The 15,579-nt window shown below is 39.8% G+C and overlaps 1 protein-coding gene across 4 annotated transcripts in view; it reads right to left on the reverse strand.

Annotated features, from left to right (window-relative positions):
• Positions 1–3,614: 3,614 nt before the first annotated feature.
• Positions 3,615–15,579, reverse strand: part of LOC117539865 (protein shisa-6) — an 81,303-nt gene continuing 69,338 nt past the window's right edge. Inside the window, exons 7-9 of one of the 4 annotated variants that reach the window (XM_034206216.1) lie at positions 15,277–15,297; positions 13,239–13,397; positions 3,616–6,485 (exon numbers count right to left, since the gene is read on the reverse strand). In XM_034206216.1, coding sequence (XP_034062107.1) covers positions 5,827–6,485; positions 13,239–13,397; positions 15,277–15,297 — 839 coding nt within the window. In that variant the 3' untranslated portion in view covers positions 3,616–5,826. Of the gene's footprint in view, positions 6,486–13,238; positions 13,398–15,276; positions 15,298–15,579 lie in introns of all 4 variants that reach the window. The other 3 variants (XM_034206218.1, XM_034206217.1, XM_034206219.1) reach the window with 3 other exon arrangements.

Consider the following 15,579-nt stretch of genomic DNA (forward strand, 5'->3'; position numbering starts at 1 on the left):
ATTCACACTAAATATTACGTATGTAGACGTCTTTATGATCATGATGGAGAGGTAAAGATTTATGACGGCAAAGGAAACCATTTCATCTACATTGCACTTTAATATTGTTCTTTTGACAGTGATAAATGTAATCACACTGCTTTACTCCCTAATATCACATTTGTGGCATTTATTTTCTTGTTGATGAAAGTTGAATAGCAGCTATTGTACGGTGGCCGCCAGCTCCGAACGCGTTACCATTGATAGCTTATTTTAGTTGAGCGCATAATCTTCTGATATTTCTCCAAATCTACTGTAAAATAGCTAGCTAACGTAGTTAACCTAGGTATTTCAAACATACTGACAAAACACTTACAAGTATGAAACAAGCTAACTCTGCGACAGTGATATATAATTCCCGAACGTTAACAAGCGCTCCGGTCCCAGCTGTGTATCACTTTTTAGTGTCCCAATTTCTGTTGTGATTTGAGTTTCCTGCAGCGTTTATTTTATGCAAATCTTTAAGTAAACCCTGCACATGTTTCATGAAGTTGATGCATGTGTCGTCAAGTTGGTGAAGATGATTCTTCTTTTTCATGTGTTTTGGCACATTTGTGTTTTTATATTTGCATCATTTTTTAAAGTGGAGCACGTATCTTCTTATGGAAATGTTTTGGATCGTCGTAGCACGTATGCACGGGTCGGTCACCATAGATATCCAGACCTTTATTTTATTCCAACACCAAATAGCAAACTCTACACCTATCAGAATTCACAACTCAAACTGGGTCATCTCATTTGTTGTATCTGCATTATTTCTACATCGCTAATCAAAGTGTTATTCAATCTGAGATGAAAGTAAGTGCAAAGCTAGCTAGCTAGTGGTAATGCTAATGTGTCCCAGCAGGATGGATATCTTGGACATTTCTAAATGTTCCCACTGTATCACATTGCCATTTTAGTACATCATTAAAAAATGGAACAAAATGAGTACATGCCAGCTCAGAAAATGAGGTCTTATCTCATGAATCTAGGTCTGTAGTCAACGTGTTTTGCAAAAAATAACCAGGATCTCTCCTGGGTCACTATGAGAAATATGTCATTCTACTGTTACCACTGTAATATTTGTCCTTGTTCCAGTTATTTTTTCACAACTCTTGAATTGGTTTAATCCAAACTCAGCTTTCCTATGTGGAAGTAGCACGATTAGCATAGCATAGCCAGGCTAATAGTAACTTGGCAAGCTAGTTGATTTTACTGATGTTTTAGCACACAGTTTGTCAAATAAATGTGTTATACATTTGTGATATCATTACTATATTTCATGAATAAAAAGCGATTACATTGCTGTATACAACAGATTATTTGCTTTAATAGTTTGTAAACAAACAAAAGAATGCACGAGAACAGTCATATTTTGTTGTTTTGAAGCCTTTAAATTAGTCTCCAGTTATTTGTGCAATTACACAGAAATATTTTTTCATTCATACCACATTGAGCTGTATAATAAAAAAAACTCCTCTTTGACTATGAAAAGACAACAGCCCTAAATGAAAAAGACACATAGCCTTTATGGCAGCAAATGAACCTCACAACATTGTAAAAGTGGCTATAGAGTTATGCTGCATGATTAAGAAATATTGCACATAGATAAAAAGGCTCTTGGGATGACATCATTATTAAATAAGTGAACAGAAGTTTGTGAAGGTTAGTTGAGCGAGGTGGAAGTGTACAGATATCTGTCTGAAGCTGTCTACAGAACAATTAATTGTTCTCCCCCCACACCCATATCTATCAAATATACTTCATAACCTGCAAGCAGTCTCAGAAAAAAGGAAATAATAAAATCATTTAATATGTACAAAGACAAACCTTTTGAAAAAAAGACAATCTCTAATTGACATCATATTGGCATACATTGAAAAGTAGCATATTACATTTAAATAAGTTAAGGAAATTATTTTTTGGAATTAATTTGGCCAACTTTCTACATCCCTACAAGCTCAATGTTAAAAAAAACAACATCGTAAAGACAGCCATTTAAAAAACATGTGAAACAAGACATGAGCATATTTAAACAAAATAATGGATTTATGGGTAATGAGATGTTGATTTTCTGCCATTTGAAAAATACAATTCCAATCACAGATAACATTGTATTCAAGTCTTTATATACAGTAAAGTACAACTAAAATATCTGATCATAGAAACAGCAATGATACTGATGTTTTATTTCACAATAAGGTCAAGTTTTAATTAATGTTATCCCTATGACATACTCACACATGTCATCATTCTTGCAATTCTAGAAATGAACAGAGCAGGAAATATATAGCTTTTCCTACAGCAGACTGTTTTGGACTATTCAAGATATTTGAAAATATGTCAAGGCTATTGGACTTTACAGTAGAGATCTTCATGAGTCCAAAATGACATTATTTGAAATGGACATAAGGAAAACCCTCCAAAAATAGATCAAGTATTTTTTTCAAAAATGGTGGGTCTTCAATGTCTTCACATGGCACTTGCATTTTTATCATTTGGTTTTGGGACGTAAATCGTAATTAAGAACCTAGAGAAGTAGGCCTTCTAAAAGCCAAAACAGTCGCACCCATAGCATCGTTGCAGGGGGGAATAACTGTGATGATCTTTGTATGTTTCCTTTATAGTTGGGCCTTCAGTGATTATGAACCATTGTTGAATAAGAGATGTCATGCGGCTTTCACACCAGCGCTTTTCCCTTTCTAGCTCCGAGCTAGAGCTTTTCTGGTTCAGTTCCGGTTTCCCTTTTCTGCTCCCGCTCTGTTCACACCGCCCAGAGCCCGACTGGTGCTGCCGCTGCTGCGTCATGACGTCATCGTTTACATTGCTGATTTGCTCCCCCACGGCGTTACGGCGCTCACAACAACAACAACGGGGAACTGCGTCGGGTCGATGATCGTGTTGCTTTTAATCACACGAAGCCAGATTAAATTGAATAACGACTTCTCCAACCTTATACTTTGCTCCAGAGTGCCGTGGTTCATTGTTTATTAATGTGTTTCTGCAGCATTTACCGACCGCTGCACTGTTGGCTGCTCTTCTACGGGAGTTTATTCTCCTCCGTTAGCTCCCGGTTAGCTCACATTGCAGCGGCCGCTCTAAAGTATTCACTGTCCGACTCACACAAGCAGCTGATACATATCCCCAGTTCCCCTTAGCCTAAGTGAATGTGTGTCAGTCTGAATTGACGCTGTTTGGTATCACAACGCTGTTATGAAAGTTTCTCTGGTATAAAATGGGTGATGTTAGCATAGCAACCGAAGCTAAACTGACTACTTGCTATTGCTATCCTATTGTGGCATAAACCGTTTTCTACAGGCACATTTTACCGGCGTATTTTTATTATGATTCTACTTGTGATAGTCGGACGCGACAACCTGTGCAGCCCATGTATTGATTCCATCCGATAGCTGCTATAATACAAAACAACACGTCTGCCTCTCTCCACAATGATCAATAACAGTGAACGGATGGTCAAAGTAAGGTACAAATAAACAGAATCACACGAAGCCTGGTTAGTGTTGCCTGACTTTATAAAGTGTGTTTATAAGCACTACTGCTTGTAGGCAGGCATGACAGTCGACCCATGTTCAGGGGAGGTGGGTTTAGTTTCCTGCACGCCTCGACGTAAGAGAGACGTAAGCGACGCGACCTCTTAGCTCCGAAGCTCTTGCCCCTAGACCGACCATTTTTTTGGAGCTGGAAGTGAACTGGATTCCGGAGCTAAGAGGCGGCGCCGCTGCGGTGTGAACAGGAAAAACCGGCACTTTTCAGGCTCCAGCTCCGAGCCGGAGCTGAAAACGCGTTGGTGTGAAATGGGCATTAGAGAGGATCCACTCATAACTGAAACCCTACCCCGACCCGATTTTATGGAGTATAATTCCAGGACCAATGCAAAGTCTTACTCCCTCTGGACATTGATGCCCTCAAACACAAGGAATCTGCATGAGAAATACCAGGCCCTAACTGACTCTAATTTAAAATCATCCACGTTGTTAGAAAACAAGATATAAGCTGCATATCTAGGGCGGGCAGATTATTTAGAAAATGACTGTAAAAAAACTGTTACCAAATGAAGGGTCAGTTCCCTTCTTTTGTACAAAAGAGCCAATCAAATGAATCAGGTAGTTTACAAACACAATATCACCGTTCAACGTTTACCGTGCACAAACCTTCTGCGCATAGATAAAAATGCAAAAGACCACCTTGGCCAGAACCAACTGAAATCAATATAATTAATGACAAGTATGGTTAAGATCACATTAGAGACCCAGTCCAACTGTGGTTCCAGTTAGTCTTGAACACAAGGACCTAAGTGAACCCATGAAGACCTCTTATCTCTAATTCATCTGACTAAACAGCGGGAAAAAGAAGCACTGTATGAGCCAACAGACCTCCAATAAAGCTAAAATAGTTTAGAGATACTTTGACAGATTTTAAATAGAAATACCCTCTAGTATATATTTATAGTTTTCCTTTTAAAGTTTGCGACTCTTTTATTTGAATGTTTTGTGAGGTATACTGTATCATCTATCACTGAACGGAATTTTACTGCTGGTTCTGCTGGTAAACTATAATCAATAATATTGCACAAACACGTGACATTTGACAAAAGCATGATTGTTCAATTAAGAGCACATGGGATTCCATACAATAAGGCATTGCTTTAATGAAAACATCTGGACAAACAGGTCACAGTTTTAAGTAATGCTTGATTATGATGTCCTCATTAGTACTGATTGTTTCAGTCAACACATCGATGCAAAACTACGGCTCGACCCATGCGCTCCGACACAACGAGTACCTGATATGTAGAGATGAAAGCAGCTGGCCAATCACAAACCGAGCAGAAAGGGCGGTGGAGCGTCATCTTCGTGGATGACAAAAGATGTGTGAACACAAATTAATCAGGTCAAACAACCATCAAGCTTCATTTCCACCTGCAGACTTAAGCTGCCAGCCGACGGTGGTAAAAGGTTATTTCATACGCAATCATTCTATGCTACAAGCACAGTAGAAAGAAAAAAATACTTCCCATATACATATTACATCCACATATTTTGCGGACATCTGTGGAAATAATATTCATTTGGGATCTTTGCCTTATCTAAAACTAAAAGTATTAATTGGGAATCTAAGAAATATTCCAGGTGGGAGAAAACCAAACCAAACAATATAGTCAAAGGGCCAGCTTTTCTTGTTCTAATGCTGCTAATATAGCCTATTTACAATCATCTATTGTATGCAACAGAAATAGCCTCTGTTTTAACTATTAAGGTGATATGTCCTGGCCGTTTACCAAAGAAGAAGAGTCAATTAAATCAAACAAAAAAGGGAATTCAGTAATTGTGCTTTTTAACCCATAAATCCACTTCTTCACTGAAAGGGGACGAGTTCAAGATCTTGCACCACTTGAAGTGCTTACATCAGTCAATGAGAATCTCTAAAGCTATAACAAGGACTGAGAATACAAATAGTAAATATAGTATATTTATATATTTATAAAGTTGATACAATTCCTATCCAGTCCCATGTCCAGTTTAAAAAATATTTTCTTCAGGCCGTCAAACGTCTGACATGAAGGATCCCTCTTTGTGTCAACACGCAAAGCCCTTATGATGCTCTAAGAGAGAGATGTCTTTGCTGGGGTTGATTATTGATGACACAGGAAGCTTGTGCTAAAAAGCTGGAAGAGTTTTTTTAATGTAGGAGGTTGTTATAATAAGAAGACCTCTGCACAAGAGATTTGCTGATTTTGAAGATTTCTGTTGACGTCTGTGTCTCAGGAATCCTTCCACTCTGTGGTTAAACAGTTACTTCGTTCTTGCTGGCAGTGCGGTATGTGTGGTGGTGGCCGGGAATGTACTGTAGTTGGTCCACGGTGTGTGTTCGTCGGGAGGCAAACGCCTGCCTTTTAGATGTCGGCGCTTGGTGGTTGACCGTCAGCGTGTTGTAGGAGTCGGTAGAGGCAGTGGGTTGAGAGTGCATCTTGGTCATCTTGTGGCGGTCCATGGTGGGCGTGACGGGCATCAGCATGTCGGCGTGAGACATCGCCCGCGCCATCGCCTTCTCCCGGAACTTGTCGCGCCTCATAGCGGGGGACAGCAAAGGATCCTGGGATTGGAGGCGGTCTGCTGACAGCAGCTGCTCCTCTGAGAGGTGCCGGCTGCTGCTGTATGATGCAGCTGCCATGACGCCGTAGGACGATAAGCCATAGTCCCCACGACGTGGCGTCCTGGGAGGGGACAGGACGTGATCCTGGGACATGGCCCTCTGGACTCGGCGGGGACGCTGCCGCTGTTGGTGCTGTTGGTGCTGTTGGTGCTGTTGGTGCTGTTGGTGCTGTTGGTGCTGTTGGTGCTGCTGGGGTTCTGAGTTTAGCTTCACCATGTGGGTTGGTCCCCGGCCGCCAAAGTCAGGATGATGATGCTTCCTCGTGTAGTACTCATCTACATCCTTATCACCTGAGGAGAAAGAATATGGAGATTATCAGAGAGAGACAACAGCATCAAGACTCCTGGCCTTGCTTGGAACAAATACAACCTTAAGCTGCCTTCACATGATAAGCGATTAGCTCTATGCTTACCACATAGTAGGGTACAGAGAACGGCTGATTAGTTCTTCTTCTATGGTTGACTCCCTTGTCTCCGCGTGCGGCTTCACATAGATTTTACTCTTGGTTATGCTTTGAAAGGTCGAGCTGGCAGTACCACCACTGTTTCGGGCTCTGCAGTTTTACCGCAGATAATGTGACGGCAGCTTTACACAATACCAGTACTTTACAGAACAGTAATTTGGAGTCTAAAATTACATATTTGATCATCTTTTTAAACAGATGTCTGGATATGAATGCAGAACACTATGGGCAATGGCATACTATTTTGAATGTTGGTATTAGTTTCTAGTCCGAGTAGTATTGATCAATCACTTCTGAACAGGCATTGGTTGTATGGAGAAGAACAGAGAGAACATTGGAACCCATTTGCCAAAACGAAATATCAGAACCCATGGGGATATTGTCTGACGATCATACGGCCTTTTATTCGCTTTTTATTTTATTTTAAATTGGCTTCTTCAAAACACCTGGTCATAGACATTGAATAGCAAATCCAGCTCCATTCATTGTCTCAAGTTGCTAATTGGACTTTAAACAATGAACAGCAAACAGAAAAGGAAGTTTTGGCTTGAACATTCACTGGCTACATGGGAACCCCCTTGAAATATAGCCCCAAGCCCCCAAAAGGTTATTGATGTCAGAAGCATAGCCAATGGGTTCCAGGATTAATCTTTTTACAATGTTTAGCTCAAACAAATGTCTTGCCGAAGGTGTATTCTACTGTTGTTCGTGGTTAGCACATTTCCTAGAAGTCCTTTCAACGTTGGTTTATTCAGAACAAACCTATATTTACAGGATATTTGCTATAGTACACATATGGGGACGTTTTTATTCGCAGGGCAGGGGCAGCAAGACCATAAATAACAAACAAATAACCTTTTCTTTTTTACAGATTTCATTCATCAAGACAACAAATTATTGCAAACCATGCAGGAGCATGCAAAAGCCCTCTAGGACTTGCAGATGTATATGCAATTTGCAAGTTACAATCATTTGAGAAAAGTAATGCTTTCACAATGAAATCTGCATATAAGCAGTGCTCACAAATCACGTTTGAAACGGCCCAGAGGACCACAAGTGTAGACACATTAGTCTCCATTATATCTGTCCCGCACATTCTGGCTGCTGTTGAACGGATGAGGTGATAATGGTAACCAACACAGTAATTGGAGAGTCCTTTCAAACATGGCCTTTTTTTTCATAAAAAACAGAACAACAGTAGACTCTTATCAATGTAATTTTCCATTAGTGTGAAGAGGACTCATCATTTATACTCAACGCAACAATACTCAACAGTTCATGAGCTGGTTGTGCCTGAACAGGCCTCTACCAGAAAGCAGGTTGGTTTGTCCACTGGGTGTTCCGTTACAGTCATGCTCGGCTCTATTAAACATGGGAGGCAATTAGCTCTCAGCTGTGTATCTACCTGTTTTTGTCATTGCTGGCACACATTGGGACGCTACCACAGAAGCTCTCTGATGAACTATTGGTGCTGAGGGGTCGTTACCTCTTCAGCAGTTAATTATTGCAGAACCCTGAGGTTGAATGGCCGTTTTAGGACCGTGTCACGCTTCACTGGGTCGTGGAAAAGAGGGATGATGGGAATTGTGGATGTGGATGCTCGGCTCTCTGGAATAGATGTCACGCCTGGATACAGAAGGTCACCTTTTGTCCCGCTATCAGGGGTTTCATGTCCACTGCTCTGTGCATTCTTAATGAAGGAGGGCCAACTTTGGCTCATGGCAATGTGCTCCAGCATTTTTTCCCTAAAGACTTGGTTTAGATGTGACATTATGGCAGAAAATGTCAACCAAACTCAACCAGAGGCTACAAATATAAAGACAATTGAGAAGTTATGCCCCATAGCTCCTTTGATAGGTCAAACTGCAGCCAGTGTCACAGATTTGTAGTGATTATAAACTCAAATGTTAATGTGGCAGGAGTGTATTATGTCCTGCTATCAAAAGAAAATACATCTAACATAAATTCTCAAATAAAGGGCGGGTCTTCGATAACAGACAGAGCCGTGACAACCAACCAATAAGGACCAACTTTTCCAGGTGCTTCAATATTTTGATATTTAGTTGGCCACCAAAAAGTTACTGCCAATAAAACTCTGACTTTCCAAGCATTGCATTTGAAACATTTGCAACATGGTAAATGATGTGCTCATCCACCCCAAGAAGAAAACATACCCTAACCCTAACCCTAGGCAGTCTGCACACTTTTGGGCACTTGGTCAAACCATATTGATAGGAACTTTAATCATGATTTTTTTGATGTCCTTTCCATTTCTTTTTAAATAAACGCTTATCAGGAATGTGGGAGGGGCTTTCTCATTCAGTCTCTCAAACGCTTTAATGTAAAAAGTCTGCACAAAAAAATTGTCATATCTATCGATGGTAACATTACAGTGATTGACAAAACTTATGCAAATAAAAAACATTCTGAATTTGCTTTAACAACATGTTAACATTGGGGGAAGTATTTTTCAGTAATAAGAATCAACAGAAAATCTAATCAGGGAGGCTTCTCACTCAAATATAATAACCTATATGTATTGAATCAAAAGTAATTAGGCCTCTCACTGTTGTTAAGGTGGATAAAGACTTTGGCCAGTGTTTGAGAATGAAATATAATATTAATTTCAGTAGAAGGTTTCTGGGGAACTTCAAAATGCCACAAATGGAATTCCTCTCCTAACACTTGATTTAAGACTTGCCTTTTATGAGCGCACACATGTTGCACCATTTACACTTTAAGTGACTAGAATGATATAAGAGGGGCGATGCAAACTGCTCCATCTAATTTCTGCAGCGCCAATAAAATGTAGCACTTTACAATTAAGATGATTGCGAGAGGCTAAAGGGTACCAAACGTGGCGCAGAGCTGCAAACACAGGAAATAGCTAACAACGGTTAATTGAACCCCAGCTCCCACTCTGCGAGATTAGATTCAATACAAGCAGTATATTTATGTGTCAGCTATTGATCACAGAAAACTGTAATCATATAATGCGCTAACACTCGTGAAACTGGTGGAACATCAATTATAAAGTGATCTTTAGAGAGTTTTGGAGAAGGAACATGTGAAATTAAAAGGGGGGAAGGGAAGCAATTTCATTCCTTTTGTTCTTTGGTGAGGATTAAAGGTAGCTTGTTTGTTCTTTGAGGTGTTTTAATCCATTTTGGGGTGATTAAGGTGAACAACAGAGCCAAACAAGCAGGTTACCTTAGAGCAGCAGCCTGCCTCATTGACATCACTGAAGAACACACACTGCGCTCACACACATCATTTAAAATATCAAATAAACCATGCTAATTTAATTTAGTCATAATCATTATCCCTCCAGATGGTTTAATTAAAAAAGCAACTAATTATATTACTTTTAGGCTTGTTTCCAAAAAGCCTCACCCGCGATAGAACCCGTAATTAATTTTTCCAAGTGGAAGGGCTTTGTTTAAGGGACGACTTTGCTCGCTCTTTTGACACATTTTTCAGGGCTCCTGTCTCAAATTCAAGCCTTTTTGTGGTGATTCATGTCTGTGATTTTCTGTGTGTGTACAAGCTTCAGCGAGATAAGAGCAAAGCCCAGAGTTGATAAGGGAGAGAGGAGTAAAACGTATAAAAGACACATTTTAAATGCGCTGAAAGGAGATTGTACCAACGCATGTTGTTCTATCGCAGGACCAATGGCACATTCAAATGGCTTTCCAAGTCTGTAACATCTATTATAATTCAAGGACAGTGAATGGTGCATATTGTGTGTTTGTTACAACTCACAAGTGCTTGGAAAATGTGCTCTTCAATGAATTTGTTCCTGGAAATAAGGTTAGGGGTAAAAGTACATCAAGAGTAATGCTCCAGTGTGTTTTTAACTAGCAAATCCCTTTAAACACAGAGAAGCTTCTTGAGGCAAAATGATGAGGATGTTTTTAAAAAAAAAAAAAAAAAAATATCTACTGTCAACAAATTGGTTAAATGTGGTTATTCACAATAGAATGCACTCTAAAGAAAACCGTATGTTGCCAATGGTTGTGCTTTTGGAAATACATAATGGATGCACTGAACACCAGGCAGCGTCATGGCTTATTTAGCAGCTCATATTCAATAGCTGTTTACTTTGGTGTATTTTAAAACAGTGTATTGCTAAACATATCAAGTACTCAAACAAGTTTTTATTTTTAGACAAATGAGTCATTGGTCCACCCGATTATTTTAACGCTCAAATATAGCATTCTTAGCTGATCTCCAAAATCTCAAGAACTGACGTATGATAGTCTCAAGCGGAGGATATAGGGTAAGTAGTCCACAAAATGATTTAGAATCCATAAAATATGTTTGTTCCTTGCACTCTGAATCTTCTGTTCAAACTCAAGATCCTCTAGCGTTCTGCATCAGGTTGAAACAGAAGAGAGATGCGCATGCAGAAGTCTTCTTTAATAAACCTTGGTTTTATTTAAATATTCAGCTTTAAGAAAATAGATCTGTTTATAGAAGAACATCAGGCCCACTGCATCTGCTACTGATATCCAATCCCTTTAACATACTTCAGTTATCATATCACCAATTCAATCTAACCTTGAATACCACCAACAAGTTATCAAGAGCTTTCTAAATCCCATTCTGTATCAGAAGAAGGCTTTTTAACATGACTGAATAAATCCTTTCTATAAATGTATTACAATATTTAATGTTATAGTACCAATGGTAACTTGCCATGATGCAATTATTGCATCATGCATAAATATGCATCAAGCACATACAGAAGGCTCTCTTCACAGTTCAAAATAAGTTTAAGGTCATTCTAAAATTGCAATATCGTAAAATCCTGTTGTTGGACTGTTTTTGCTGTCAGTTCTCAAATGTTTCATGGCGATATTAGTCTTGGGTGTTTGTTCTGTCCCAAAGTTAGTTTGACAGCTTTTAAATTAGCCCAAACAAAACCAAACAGCTTAATGCCCTGAAGTTCATCTGAACTGCACCAAACAGGTTTGGTGTAAAAGTATCCTTAACGTTTTTGAACAACACTAAAAGAAAGTACACACACGTCCCCTTCATGCTATCTATGAAGTAACTGTTGTCAAGATATGCGCACATAATTGTGAAGGACCTGTCACACGTTCTGCATTGCAAATGCAAACTATTACCTTCAGGTAGAATTTACAGAGCCAGGAAATGCACAAAATAAGCTTTCATCTTTCTTTTCATCCAACAACACTGCTCTAGAAAAACAATTTAACCATTGGAAGAAGGTTCTCATAATGCATGTGTATCTTGCAATAAGTTACATTATGTACTGTGGTATGGCTTGTATGATTTCTCTCCTCATTTTAATCATTTTTATTATGTCTTTGGTGTACCACTGTAATGTCCTGTTGGCTACATATTGTATTAAGTTGGTTACAGTAGTGAGCAAGCAGAAATCGCCTGGGGGATAATAGAGAATATTGTATCTTATCTTATTATATTCAGTCTGTTCTGAAAACTGTTTTTAAATACCGAGCACCCTAGGTATGGAATCTTTCACAAGATAAAAGTAAATTGGAATCTGTCTTTGTATGAGGCAAAGCTACATTCAAAACATGATTATGAAGAATCAGCAGTCAAGCTATCTTACTGCGCAACGTGTTGATGGTAGGATTAAAGATTAGAGCTTTCAACATTAAAGGTGGGGTAGGTAAGTTTCAGAAACCGGCTCGAGATACACTTTTTGTTATATTCCATGGAATGCTCGTAACATCCCGATAGCAATGAATATCTTAAGTGCTTTGACAAAAAATCATCTGTGGAACTCGTAATACTGTAAAAAGTACAACCAATCCGTTTAGCCGGCCCGGCATTGGATTGCCGCCCTGTCTGTCAGCCTTGCATCTCTTTAGTGCACTCAAGCCGGTTTCTGAAACTTACCTACCCCACCTTTAAGTGAAGGGTTTTGAGGCCAGTTCAATTTGAGTTTGTACTTGCTTTGTGCATTTTACAAATTTCTAAATGTTTTGCGGCTGTCACGTTTAAAAAACACTTTTGGCGAGGTAAGCTTTGTAAAAGTGAACATGTTATTCCCTTGTTTAATACAATACAGATCAGTTAAAGAAAATCTAGATCAAAACCGGAAACATGCAACCAATGTGAGAGCACTGGGAATGAACTGGTCATCATCCAGCTGAAAATGTCACAGTGCAACATTGAAGCGCCATCTTGTTAGCGTATAGAAGCCATTCAGCTGAAAAAAAGAAGCTTTTAATATATCATTAAGAGACATTGGCAACATGACATACTGTAGGCTGCAGATGGAGCCAAATTACACGCCAATTGGATGCAAGTGGATGGGAATGAGTATGGAGGCTATAGAGCATTGTCATGCATTTTAAGTGGGTTTTTTTTCCATACAAAGGTGAAACAGTGAGAGGTTTATCTGCATGATGAGCCACCAAACATCTGGAGATACTTATCATGAGGCAAGTCTCTGTAGTGCACATTCAAATGTTTCATCACAGTGAGCCCTTTAATGCACAGGGCATGAGGTTGACTTCATTCCCTGTCTCTTTTCAGTGCATCAGGCAAAAACACGACGAGGAAGGATAAATGAAGGACCACCTACTTAATCTGTGGAGAGAGGAGGAGTATTTACTTAAGTCAGACTTGAGGGCCAGCTCGTAGGAGGGCGGCAGATGGCTGAGGTTCTGGAAGGATCTGGACAGGGACAGGTCGTAGGGCTCGGTGGCCGAGGTCAGGATGTTGTTCATCCGCTGTGGTCTCTCTACAGGGGACAGGGAAGGAAGCGGTGCGGTGCAGTCAGAGTAAACTCAGTCAGAAAGAAGGGAAATCAACTGGGAGTCTTTACTGGAGGAGAGAAAGGGAGGCAGATAAAGAGGCCGGGGTTGTGAGAAGTGTGGGGGGAGAAATACTTGTGCTGGAGGTCTTTAGCGTGTAGGAAACAACATGTTGAAAAGTTCTGCTTGCATTTTGAGATGTACAACGGACTGATTTAGCTTTACCCATGTGCGATGTTTGGTCATTTAACCTACAGCCGCAGGCAGGGAGCCACTTAATTCCATCTGCATTGGCTAATGAATAATCACATTTTTACTAAAGTAACTTTGTACATAATGTGCTATAGCTAATTTAGATACTTGTTTTCGTGTTATAACATTGGTTAAAGTAAATTTTTCTATTGCGCTTGTACATTTTCCTCTTCTGTTTGTACATGTATAAGTATGTGTCATCTGCATATAAATAGATCCACTTATAGAGATTGGGTACCATTCCTGCATGGCAGATCTCTGTTCTCTTTCTCTACAAAATGTACCACTGAACGGTTAATATGCTTGGAAGATAAACTAATAATGGAGTCTAGACCCCAACCGTTAAATATTAGAAATAGACAGTGTTTTAGAAAAAGGCAGATGCTATACGGGTTGTCATAGCGAATGTGGCTATTTACACCTGTGTGTATATATAATAATGCCTAAAACATGCACCCAGGCGTCTATAGTCAGAAAAGCTATGTACACCCAGGCCCACATTCAGTTCTGTTTTGAATATATAGGTATTTTTAGTGGATCAATAAAAGTACTTTTTTTTGTTTTTTTCAGCACTGCAGTTATTTACGCTCGGGTGTATGTAACAGTTTTTACTTTACCTATGAGTAGCATTCAACTTGGCTTAGCTAGCCAAGTTTTCATATTGGACCATTTTATTTATATTATACTAATTGTGAGAAAACAACGTTGCTTTAGAGAGAGTAATTTGTGTCATACATCCTGCCTTTTATCCTTGTAACCCATCAAACATTTACAAAGTGAGATGCCACCTTGAATATGGTCGGTTGGGGGTGGAAATAGCACAACAACTGACTATTTTTATCCAGGTACACTATATTGTGTACATCAAATAAACTTTTGGATTTTGGAAAAGTGGTCTGGTGACTTTCCCTTCAAGCATTTCAAGGGCGTGATATGCTACGTGTTGACTTGTAACATCAATACCATGTACCAATCTGTTCTTCTTTGCCTTTACACATTCTGAGCTAACTGTGAATGTGTGAACTATGTCCAGGCGGCTCAAGTGACGGCTGGTGTGAAATGCCGTAAACATTTCTGTTTTGCTATCAGTGATATGATGTGGCACCATGAAGGCTCCCTGCACTGCACAGAGCTCCTTAGGCTTCAGTATTTGGGACGCTCAGTCGTGGGTCAGGTGGCGCAGTGGGTGGGTGGGGGGGCTGGGATACGGGCAGGGACGCTGTTGCTGGATTTAAAAATAGGACTGGGTGTCTACTGCAGCAAGGAGGACAAGGACACACAACACCGAGTAACATATGGCGTATAGAGGAGAGACATTCACTGAGTTGGAAAAAGAGTGTGCCGGCATGTGTGAGGGTTTTTGAAGAGCCAGTTAGGTGGAGTGAAAGAGTGAAAATAATGTGTGAAGAAGAAATCTCTCAGACTGGACTAAAGGTCATGGACTGTAATGCAGCGTGAAGGCAAAATATAAACAAGCGCTTAAAAAAGAACGAGAAAGGAGAATAGAAAATGACCCCCAGTGTGCGGGTAAAGAGTTTTGATCTCTACATGATACGTGTAAGAAAAGGTGAAGAAAGAATACACATAAACACCAAGTGTATGTGTATTACTTACCGTGTCGCATTTGTCTGTGGGCTACCAAATCCAAGTGAGAAAGAAAGGATCAATAAGAATCAAAGTGCACAGATGCTTCAACCAAACGACCACAGCGAAGGGTTTCCCTTGTTTAAAGCTAATATTGCTAGAATTCTGTCCCGAGTTAACACATCGAATCCAACCCAGCAACTCTGGAATTATTCCTAAAAGCTACCCTCCCTCATCAGGAGCTATATAGGCTTCAAAAGGACTGTTTGAAGAGTTTTATTTGGTACTAACGGTACTTTTCAAAGCCATTTCCCAAGCAAAAAGGCTGTCCTG

Source organism: Gymnodraco acuticeps, unplaced genomic scaffold (assembly GCF_902827175.1).
Source record: "Gymnodraco acuticeps unplaced genomic scaffold, fGymAcu1.1, whole genome shotgun sequence".
NCBI classification, from domain to species: domain Eukaryota; kingdom Metazoa; phylum Chordata; class Actinopteri; order Perciformes; family Bathydraconidae; genus Gymnodraco; species Gymnodraco acuticeps.